Raw genomic sequence first — 11,806 nt, forward strand, 5'->3', positions numbered from 1 at the left:
AGTATTCCAGCTGAGGCCTCACCAGTGCAGCGTAGAGAGGCACAATTACCTCCTGTGTCTAACATATGACACTCCTGTTAATATATTCCAGAATGATATTCGCCTTTTTCACAACTGCATTGCATTGTTGACTCCTATTCAATAACCCCCAGATCTTTTTCAGCGGTACTACCGCCAAGTAGGGTGACCAGATAGCAAGTATGAAAAATCATGACAGGGGTTGGGGGGTAATAGGAGCCTATATAAGACAAAGCCCTGAATATCAGGACTGTCCCTATAAAATCGGGGCATCTGGTCACCCTACAGCCGAGTCAGTTATTACCCATTATATAGTTGTGCATTTGATTTTTCCTTCCTAAGTGTAGTACTTTGCACTTGTCTTTATTGAATTTCATCTTGTTGATTTCAGATTAATTCTCCAATTTGTCAAGGCCTCTTTGAAATCAAATTCTGTCTTCCAAAGCACTTGTAATCCCTCTAAGATTGGTATCATCCACAAATTGCATAAGCATACTCTCTACTTCATTATCTAAGTCATTAATGAAAATATTGAATAGTGTTAGATACAGGACAGACTCCTGTAGGACTCCACTAGATAAACAGCAAACCTTCGATAACTCTCCGAGTACAGCCTTTTAACCAGTTTTGCACCCACCTTATAGTAATTTCATCTAGATCACATTTCTCTCGTTTTTTTTTATCAGAATGTCATGTGGGACTCATGTCAAAAGCCTTACTAAAATCAAGATATGCCATGTCCACCACTTCCTCCCTATCCAGTAGGCTAGTAACCCTATCAAAGAAGGAACTTAGATTGGTTTGGCATGATTTGTTCTTGGCAAATCCATGTTGGCTATTACTTATAATCCTATTATCCCCTAGGTGCTCACAAACTGATTCATAATTTGTTCCAATATCTTTCTAGGTATCAAAGTTAGGCTGACTGGTCTACACTTCCCCAGGTCTTCTTTTTTCCTCTTTTTTAAAAAGTACTACATTTGCCTTTTTCCAGTCCTCTGCGACCTCAGCCGTCCTCTCTGAGATCTTGAAGATAATCACTAATGATTCTGGGATTACCTCTGCTGTTTCCTTAGGTACCCTAAGGGGAATTTTGTCAGGCCCTGCCAACTTGAGTACAACTAACTTATCTAAATATTCTTTAACCTGTTCTTTCCTTATTTTGGCTTGTGTTCCTTCCCCTTTGTTAATACGAAGTGTGTTAAGTATCTAGCAACAATTATACTTTTTAGAGAATACTGAAACAAAACAGGCATTAAGTAACTCAGCATTCTTGTTGTCATCCATTATCATCTCCTTCCCTGCTAAGGAGTGGACTTATACCTTCCTTCATCTTTCTCTTGCTCCTAATGTATTTATGGAACCTCTTCTTTCCTTTTATGTCGCTTGCTATGTGTAACTCACTTTGTCCTGCAGCCTTTCTGATTTTGTCCCTACATATTTGTGCTATTCTTTTGTATTCATGATGGGAGCCATAACGGCCTCTTACTATTTTATCAGGATTGCTGTTGTGCCCAGGGCCGGCTCCAGGTTTTTTGCCGCCCCAAGCAAAAAAAAAAAAACTGGAGTGTCACCGCCGAAGCAAAAAACCACAAAAAACAACGGAGTGCCGCCCCTTGAGAAGTGCCGCCGCAAGCACATGCTTGGAATGCTGGTGCCTAGAGCCGGCCCTGGTTGTGCCTTAAAACATAGCCAGGGCCTACATGATAAAAGGCTTTACCCACAATAGGGTGGTCACTTTATAGACAGCCATTGTAAAGAATAATGTAAAGAGGAGGCATAATGTGACCATGATTACTCAAATCAGTAAGTAAACATACGGTCATATTCATAACAAGTTATGAGCCAATGAGCAACACTGTGTAGCTCTACTAAGAGAGAAATACAATAATTGAACTTCTGGGCATTAGGAGATGTATTGCTGTTGCAAGGTTGGCATGTGATATATACGGGAGCAATCTGTGAAAATGTACAAATGAAATACTTTCAGACTAAGTCTGATACATGGCTTTCCTTGGTAAGAACATGATTTAAAGTGTTGACAAAATTCTTTAGTTTGCTTTTTACTGCCAAACAAGCCCCCTCTATGAGCAGTGATATAATAGAAGGAAGAGCATCTTTCTGACAACCATCTCTACTACCCAAGAGCCAAACTTTTGTTTTCCGAGAGTTGAGAATAAAGTATGCTACTTCTGAGGCATCCAGACAGCATTGTCATCCAAGCTATCTGGAAACACAGACTTAACTTGCAAACTCCACAAGGGAATAGATATGTAATTGTGTACCAACAGCATGTATATATTACTAAGTGTTGAGAAATTATCTCACCTGGGGGCCTCCATTTATGTTGAGTAAGAAGTAAGGCAAGATAGACATTTGAGTCATGTGGCATTCCAAATCCTTCATAGCTGTAATGGAAAACTATTGTAATCCATAGAAGCAAAGGGGAAGAGTTACTAGCTGCTGTAGAAACTTTAAATAATTGCTCAAAGCAAGTAATTCAAAGTTTCCACTTAATGCTGCATTAGTGTCATTTTTGAATAAGATATTCTGAAATATTAGCGCACGTGTGTGGCTCATGCCAAACCAATGCAATAAAATAAAAAGTGATCTGAAAATAAATACCTTGCAGATTGTACAGGTTTACTTCGTGGTTTTTTTGAACAGACTCTGACATACTCCTTTTTGTTTGCATTTTCAATGAACTTCACATACACCCGTTTGTATTTCATTTTTGCATCCCCAAAATACCCAAGATACTGTGAAAAGCAAAACAAAAACATATAAATACACAGATTTTCCAATTAAAGTTATTTTGCTAAGCGAAATTATTCAATTTATCATTTACACATGCAAATACTAAGACCATCTATTTGGGTACAAAAGCGATCTACTCTACAACTCTTGGAATTTGGGAGGGAATTGCCTCTGGATTTTAAATATCCTTAAAATATAAATGAGAAAATAAGACAATATAGACACTGGGCTTGGTTTTCTCCTGCATCTGAGCTATGCTAGGCACAGGGTGCGGGGCACCACCAGGGAGCGGTTATTTGGCTGGTCTGCACTTACACTTGCATGGAAGAGCAACTGGGGGGATATCCTACTTTATACTGTCAATGTATGGTCCATAAGGGGTTCTACACTAGCTGATCTTCAGAGTGGAGCTCCACTCCACCTGAGCTCCACTCCACCCCTTTGTCCCATAAACACTGCCAGGATGCAAGTATGGGGAAAGAGCACAGGACCCAGCTCCACCAGCTTTATCCCAGCTGAGAACTCCTCCTCGCTGGGGGAATGCTAAACTGGGCAGTTGAGACCAGAATCTGGTTCCTTTGCATGACCTGCATGGCACAAAGAAACAAGAATGAAAATGAGAACTGGCCCTGAATATACGACAGCAATTCTTATTGTCGTTCTGCTGAAAGTATCAGAGGGACCCACTAATCATTCATTTCTAGCCCTAGAGTTAGGGAGATCTTTGCAGAAAGTAAACAGAAATGTCATGTTCCTTTAATGCTCCAGGGTCAGATATTTTCTTTTGGGCGAGTAGGGGCCCAACCAGAAGTCACTGCGGTTTTACAAGGAATCTTCATACTTACACTATTAGTAGCAGCAAACTCTCTCTGTCCATCTCGAACTTCAGGAACAAACTTTTGTAACAAAGCCTTTTGTACTTTCCAGATTGCTGGAGGCTCTTTTCCTGTTTGTAAAGCCATCTATAAAGAACCAAAAAATTATTAGCTAAAAATTGTGCTTATTTTCCTTCCAAAATGTATTAATATTTTTCTTTAGCGATAAACTGGATATAAATTCTCCAGATTCCAACTACACCACTATTATGTGCTGATGGTACCAGGATATTAACTACGAGGTATATTCAGCACAGATCTATAGACCAAACCTCAAAATTTATTTCTTCAAGATCTTTGAAGCTGACCTAGCCAGCTCCATCTATGCCGTGATGCCACAGCTACTGTACCATGCAATCAAACCATAAAAACCTGACAAATTTCATTTCAGCAATTTGTCACTTTTTTCAAAGTTTTTTATCATCATGCCTTTGTTAGTATGAAAATAATTTTTAAAAACAAAACCACCAAATACCAGAAACATGACTTCCCATGTTCCCTAGTGCTAGCTCTCTGTGACTGTAGAGTTCCCAGAGTACCTGACATTACAGCATGATACTTGCAGTTACGTGAAAACAAAAAATTCAATAATAACTAGTGAACTGGACAAAGATTACATTTGCAGTTCAACTTTTAGTTCAACAACAATTAGCTCAAATAGATCCTCTTAAAACATTTGTGTCTAAAATATTTTAAACATACCTGTAATAATTATCATTGCCCAGCCACTAGAAATCCATCATTTAAATATTAATCTATAAAGATTCTCATATTTTAAGGGAATATTTTAAGTATAGAAAAAACTTTTAAAAGTGTATTTTCAAATGGTTATAAAATGAGAAAAACCCTACAAGATTAGGATCCAACATTGCAAAGTGAGAATATTTTAAAACTAGTTATTCCTTAACTTACCTGACAAACCTAGCAAATTATTAACAGAACTTTTATTTTAAAATTTAAATTCAAAAGGGTCCATAGGAAGGCAAAGAATAAAGATATTTAGGAATGATTTTTAAAGTGACATGCAAAAGTAATAATCAAATCTGTGAGCTAGAACAGTAGCAGAGGAGTGGACATGAGGAAGACAAAACAGAAGAAGACAAAACAGAAGAAGAATTAGAAATGGAGAAAACAAATAAGGTTTCCTTAAACGCTGCAGATCTTATGAAGGGTTGTAGTGGATCCACATGGAAGCCACTCCTTGTTAGAGTAGCAAACAAAGCCTCCACAAAAATAAAAAAAAGAAAATCCTGAAACAAAAAGCTAAGGGCACATCTACACGAACAGTGCTGCAGCTGTACCGATGCAGCTACGCTGCTGCAGCACGTCTGGTGAAGACACTCTATGCTGACGGAAGAGAGCTCTCCTGTTGGCACAATAAAACCACCTCTGTGAGCGGCAGAAGCTATGTCAGTGGGAGAAGCTCTCCCACCAACATGAGCAGGGGGTTGGACTAGATGACCTCTTGAGGTCCCTTCCAACTCTGATATTCTATGATTCTATGATTCTAACATAACATTGTGCACACGAGCGCTTAATGTCATTGTAACTTATGTCGCTCGGGGGGGGGAAGAGGGGGGGGGGAGGGTGGTTTATTCACACTCCTGAGCGACATAAATTATGCTGACATACGCTGTAGTGTAGACATGGCCTAAGACACATACTTCTTCAACACCATATGCCGGAAAGCTTATCAAAGTCTTCAATAAGGATGTATTCTGGTGAGGTCAAGAATCCTTGAAAACTTTAGCTCTTTTGGAAAAGGTTAAAAGACATGCATCAAATCTGGAAGATTCCTGTCAACTAATGTATGTATGTCTATAGACAATTTTGAGATCTAATTGAGGTTATCTGCTACAGTTATTTACCTTTATCATTTAACTAGTATGAATGCTTGACACATAATTAAAGTGATGCTACCCAAAACTAGAACCACACCTGTATGCCATCTTGGCAGCATCACAAATATGTTGAGCTATGCAGTAGACTATTATGCCTCTGCCCTTTGGTAGTTTGATTGTTGATGTCTGCTTCAGGGTGTGTGTTGGTAATTACTCAGAACAAACATTTGGATTACCTTTAGCATATCTATATCTTCAATCTTCACTACAAATTCATCACGTTCTCTGTACATGCCCTCTCCTCCACTGTCCGTATTCTCCTCATCAGTACATCCTTCTATTGCAACAGCTGCCTGTATTTTTGCTAACTGGTCTGAAGTCACACCATCCTGGTCAGCTATCTTTAGGAGTTCTGCTGAACTTGTTTTCTCCTGAACATTTACCACAGGAGCAGTAGTGTTTGGAGATTCCTGTTTTACAAGAGCAGTGGTGTTGGCAGTAGTAGCAACTGCCATTTTTTCAGTTTCTGAAGCAAAAAACAAGCAAGCATCGGTTATATAAATTATCAAGGATCAGCAACATAAGAAGGAAATGATGTTTATTTTATTTACTTTCCCAAACAATACATACAAAAAGCACCCATTCTATAAGTTAGAATAGTAAAGTTAACTAACCCTAAATTAAACCTATATCTAAAAAATTAAAATAATTAGTATTAAGTCTGTAGGTTTGCAGGAAACTGATTTTGTTATAGCTGTAGCACACAAACACTATGGTGATACGTGCCTTAGAACACATTGTTTTTACACAGTGGACCAACAGGAAAACACTGTTTTGCTCTGTGGAACAAAGCAAATGGCAGACTCTAACAGATTACTATTTTGGATTTTGTTGGCCTCCCCTTTGCGGATATGCAACTACATCTTCATCATTTTCATCAAATAAATAAAAAGGAAAGTGGCTGCCATGTATAACACAAAACCTAAACCAAATATGAAAAAGTATTGTCTTAGTGGCACTTCTGGGGCACTCTCATTTTGCAACTTCTAATAAATGAACTGGTGGTTTCAGATTAGATTTAACACTCTTAACAATCCTATAATACAATTTAACACAAAGTAGTGCTTTGCAATGAGAATTAATGGTACAAAGTGAAGGAATGAAAAGCACTCCACTTCTGTATGCCACACTTAGTAAGTGGAAATTCCCAATTCCCCAAATGATTATTATTCCCTTTCCCCCTCAAGAAAGAAGACTTCTTTTAGATGTTGTATTACCATCTGCCCTCAAGACATACTTGCTTTAACTCTGTCTTGCTAATCTAACTGAACAATGCAAGCCACAAATGTATTGCTAATATCACACTTAGTGAATTAGCAGCAAAGGTTGGGACGTATCCTTTAAAAACACAAAAAATAAATGTATCATTTCACATGATAAATTTCAAACAATGAGATACAGGAAAAAATATTCTATATAAATCATCATTATAAAATAATTCAAAAACAAGTTAACTGGATATTTAAATTATTGCATCTATATTACAAACATGCATATCTGGAAATAGGAGGAGTCATTAAAAAAATCACTATTGCCAAATTTTGAATAATGTATTTGAAAAGAAGTTACAGGGCATGCAGAATAAAATATTTCATGTCACATGACTGCAAGTACACTTATTTAATAAAAGTTGGTATACAATTGTTTTCCAAGTACATCTAGAAGTTTCCCCAAGAGCAGTAAAGTATGTATGAGGTACACTAGTGTTACCATGGTAGAAAGGTCTACATATTAATTGTGTCAAGTATCAGAGGGGTAGCCGTGTTAGTCTGAATCTGTAAAAAGCAACAGAGGGTCCTGTAGCACCTTTAAGACTAACAAGACTTAAAGGTGCCACAGGCCCCTCTGTTGCATATTAATTGTGAATATTGTTACATTTTTATATTGTTGAGTCTAAAAATAAACAGATGTACAATTGCACATGTATAAGGGAATCGGTACTGACTCTGCATGACCAGCATGTTGCAGAATGTCAATTATTGTTATTTTGGATAAGGTACAAATAGTTCTCCTTACAACAGAAGAGGAATTCGGTGGTATACATATGTATTATAATTTTATACAAAATAGTGAAAAGATAGTAAAACCATATTTTTTAAACAAAGTCTGAAGAAAAAAAAAGGTTAAAATAAAGCTCCACTTACTTTTCTCAGAACAATGTTCTGAATGTTCAACAAAAGGGAAACTCCTTTTGTACATATGCTCTGTAAAAAGTTCTTAAATGTAATTATTTGATTTAAAAAGATGTACACATTACCTTTGGCTAGAAGTACTAACTAGGAGGCTGTCCACACTGCTTTAACATTCAGAAAAAATACAGTCTATTTAAACGTTTTAAAAATTCAGAATTTTGCACTGAGCGAAATGAACGAAGCTTTATTTTAAGACGTTTCCTTTCTCTGCTCAAAAATAGAAGTTAAAAACTAATCAGTTTAATTAAATGTACCCACAAAAGCAAATATGACAGTTATTCAATCAAAATTGTTTCCTTTGTACTAAATACACAGTACAATAAATCCTTTTGTATTAGCTTATTATGCCAAATTATTATTTTTTAAATTAAAAATATACTTTTGGGCCACATTAGCTACACCAAATCATTTTACACTTATTTCATTTCAGTAAAAACATCCAGGAATTATTCATAGTGAAAGAATTAAAATCAAATCTTATTTATATTAGCCCTGGTCAGAGTTAATTCATGCACATGTAAATTTTCACATAGAAATGCTTTTACTAAGTACATATATTCATCTTCAACAAGATTACTTTTGATAAATACGAACTGTGGAGCAGACTGCTTTAAAATCGTTAAATAATTTTTCCAGTGGCTGGAAGAGGAAGATGGATGATATTTATAACAGAGTCTCTCTGGAGTGCCAACTTTGCTAGGTGGGGGCCGCTTGCCACACAGAGTTACCACCACAAGGTCAGGCCAATCCAGGCTCTAGCCCCTTAGGGTATGTCTATACAGCGAAGAAAAATCTGTGGCTGGCCCATGCCAGCTGACTTGGGCTCAAGAGGCTTGGGCTAGAGGGCTGTTTCACCGCTGTGTAGACTTCCGGGCTAGGACCCTGCAGGGTACTAAGGTCCCAGAACTCCTGAGCCCAGAAGCCTACCCAGCAATGAAACAGCCCCGCAGCCTGAGCCCTGCAAGACTGAGTAGGTTGGCACAGGCCAGTCGCAGGTTTTTCTTTGCTATGTAGACATACCCTTAGTCCTTGCAGTGGGCCACACCCTTGTAGTCCTGCTTACTTTGTGATGGGTGGGGAAAAGCAAAAGTTGCACTAGGTAGGACATTTACCTTTCAAAAATTCCATTTCTCTAAAGAAACTCAGGAAAGAACAAGCCCCTCCTGGGGTCAACAGAAAGTGAAAAGTTCAGCAGCACCACCTTACTTCAGGAGTGGCTAGGTAGCAGCTTTACTGGAGTTCTTACGGCCAGATAGCTGAGTCAGTCTCTCCGTAGCAGGCTTGCCCCTGGAGTTTGCTGGACTCCTCGCAGAACTGGCAGGGTCTCTCGCATGGGGGGTTCCTCCTGCTGCTTCAGGACCACTCCAGATGTTACCTTCTCAGGGCTTTCCCCTGGCAGACTGCAGTTTCCTCCTTTTAAAGCCCTCCTCCCATGATTGGCAGGGCTGAGGCTCCCTTTGCACACACTGCCTCCCTAGTCCCTTTGCTGTCAGTGCAGGATTTATACACCCTATCATAGTATTAAAGAGCAAAAGAGACAAATATTTCACAACTAGGGAGAAGGAAAGAAGTACCGCTCAAAGTTTCTTTGGCACTTTGGAGGACAGAGCTGAAATTCAGAGGGATCTTACTGGAGACCTGGGCTATAGACAACAAAATGAAATTTAACAAAGACAAATGTAAGGTTACACTTAGGGAAAAAAACAAATGCACAAATACAGAATGGGGGATAACTGGCTTGGTAGCAGCACTCCTGAAAAGGATCTGGGAGTTGTGGTGGCTGACAACCTCAACATGCCTCAGCAATGCAATGCTGTTGCAAAAAAAAATAAAAAAATGCAATTTTAGGTTGCATTAACAGAGGTATAGCCTATAAGTCCAGGGAGGCGAAAGTATCACTCTACCTGGTGCTGATTAGGCCTCACCTGGAATACTGTGTCCAATTTTGGTAATCAATGTATAGGAAGGATGTAGAGAAACTGAAAAGGATCCAGAGGCAAGCAACAATGATCAAAAGGATGGAATGCAAGCCATATAAGCAAAGGCTGAAGGAACTGGGTATGTTTAGTTTGGAAAAGAGAAGATTAAGCGGGGGGAGACAGGATAGTGGTCTTCAAATACTTGAAAGGCTGCCATAAAAAAGATGGAGAAAAGTTGTTCTCTCTTGCTTCAGAGGGCAGGAAAGGAGGCAATGGGTTCAAACTACAGCATAGCAGATTTAGATTAAATCTCAGGAAAAACTTCCTAACTATAAGAAGAGTAGGAACAGACTGCCTAGGGAGGTTGTGGAAGCTCCTTCACTGGAGATTTTCAAAAGGAGGCTGGCTAGTCATCTGTCTTGGATGGTCTAGGCCCAACAAATCCTGCATGTTGGTAGGGGGTTAGATCACATGGCCCTTGCGGCCCCTTCTAACCTATGATTCTATGACTCCCAAGACTAGCTATAAGAGATTCCTCAGAGATGCCACATGCGGGCAGAGGTACATTCCAAATACAGTGTATTTGGGATATGAAGGTAGCTTATGTGAACAGCAACAAAGAATTTACTGAACTTAACATATATATGGAAACCCTGGTCCATATTCTTCTAGGAAGCATCCCTGTTAACACAGGGATCTTTACGGATATATGTTTAGCATGGAGCTCAAGGACAACACTTATTCTAATTCTGTGAACTTAAAGTATCAATACCTTCCTATACAAAGCAATGATCAACATGCCCTAAGCATGTTCTATGTATAAAAAGTTGTTATAAGAGACAAAGTGGCACTGAACTCTAGGTGTCAAAATTGTTCCTGAGATGCATACAATTTTAGTGATAACTAGGTCTCTTAAGCAGTATCCAGTAATTTACAAACTTAATGGAGCCACCATTTCCCCTAATCCCCAAAGATTCATGGCCTGGACATTCTTTTGGGAAAGGAGGTCTGGATAAGGTTCCTCTGTGAATAATAAATGCCTCTACTCTTGACTTGGCTAGAGATACTGCTGTAAGATTACTTGAGGCATTCCTTTTCCCAAGGATCTGTGAGCCAGCTATAGAGAGTTGCCACAAAACTAATGGATGGGTCTGAAAGTTCTACAAATTTGACTCTGGAGAGCCACAATTGTAGCTGAATGTAAAGTGTGTGGCAGCATTAAATCTCATTTAATATGCATGTAATATTAAAGGGCAGAAGTAACACAAACTGGACAAGCATTCAAAAAAGATTGCTTACAGGAAATCAAAAGGAGATAGAACCACTAAAGTAACTGGGTACTCTTTATGTTGTTAACCTTTAAAGCATTTGGGCAAATGCTGATGAAGCCATTCCTGCTGAGGCAGACCCTGTTAGTAGAATCTGCCCTTTTTGCTTCTTGGAGTCTGATGAGTTCTTCATTGTGAACTTCTGGCTAAATGTTGCCTGGAAACCCTGTGACTGGCATTTGAAGGTGAAAGTGTGTTTCTCTCCAGATGCTGCATAGAGACCCTGAGATCTGAAAGTGCTCATAAAGTCTAAGATGTGCATTGTCTTGTCATTGAACAAATTAGGCCCCTCAAAAGGGCAGATCTAGATTTCTCTTGGAAAGTCAGAGAAATTTAGTCACAAGGACCGGCATATAGTGACTGTAGTCACTGTCTTTGCCAAAACATTAGCAGCATAACAGTCTGCAGGGCAGGTCCAGCACTTGTCAAATCCCAGTTACCACGAAAACATCAAAATATTTTAAAATGTAGATAAGAAAAGAAAACAGTTTGCTGAAAATACTTCCAGAGGAAGCACCAGTAATTAAAATGTATGATTTTTGACAAGTATTCTACAATGTATAAAATAGACACATTAATATTTAGCAGAGGAACTATATATAAAATATAAATAGTGCCATCACTACCACCAATGTTGCACTAGGTAGGACATTTACCTTTCAAAAATTCCATTTCTCTAAAGTCATCTACTTTGTGCTTAATGGTACAAAGTCTGAACTCCTCCTATTTAGAAAGTACCAATAAAACACATTCTTAGCTTGCCAGTGTAAAAACAAATGTTTTTATGAATAACTCTGCTTTATGTAACTCAATAAT

The 11,806-nt window shown here is 38.5% G+C and overlaps 1 protein-coding gene across 9 annotated transcripts in view; it reads right to left on the reverse strand.

Annotated features, from left to right (window-relative positions):
• QSER1 (glutamine and serine rich 1) overlaps positions 1-11,806 on the reverse strand; it is a 96,094-nt gene that overhangs the window by 28,179 nt on the left and 56,109 nt on the right. For all 9 annotated transcript variants that reach the window (XR_006176106.2, XM_005291519.5, XM_042857278.2 and 6 more), the window contains 3 exons: positions 5,728-6,017; positions 3,621-3,737; positions 2,644-2,777 (listed from right to left, as the gene is read on the reverse strand). Coding sequence is in view for 8 of the 9 variants with exons in the window: in XM_005291519.5 (XP_005291576.2) it covers positions 2,644-2,777; positions 3,621-3,737; positions 5,728-6,017 (541 nt within the window). In the remaining variant the exon portion in view is untranslated. The remainder of the gene's footprint in view (positions 1-2,643; positions 2,778-3,620; positions 3,738-5,727; positions 6,018-11,806) is intronic.

Source organism: Chrysemys picta, chromosome 4 (genome assembly GCF_011386835.1).
Source record: "Chrysemys picta bellii isolate R12L10 chromosome 4, ASM1138683v2, whole genome shotgun sequence".
In the NCBI taxonomy this organism is placed as follows: domain Eukaryota; kingdom Metazoa; phylum Chordata; order Testudines; family Emydidae; genus Chrysemys; species Chrysemys picta.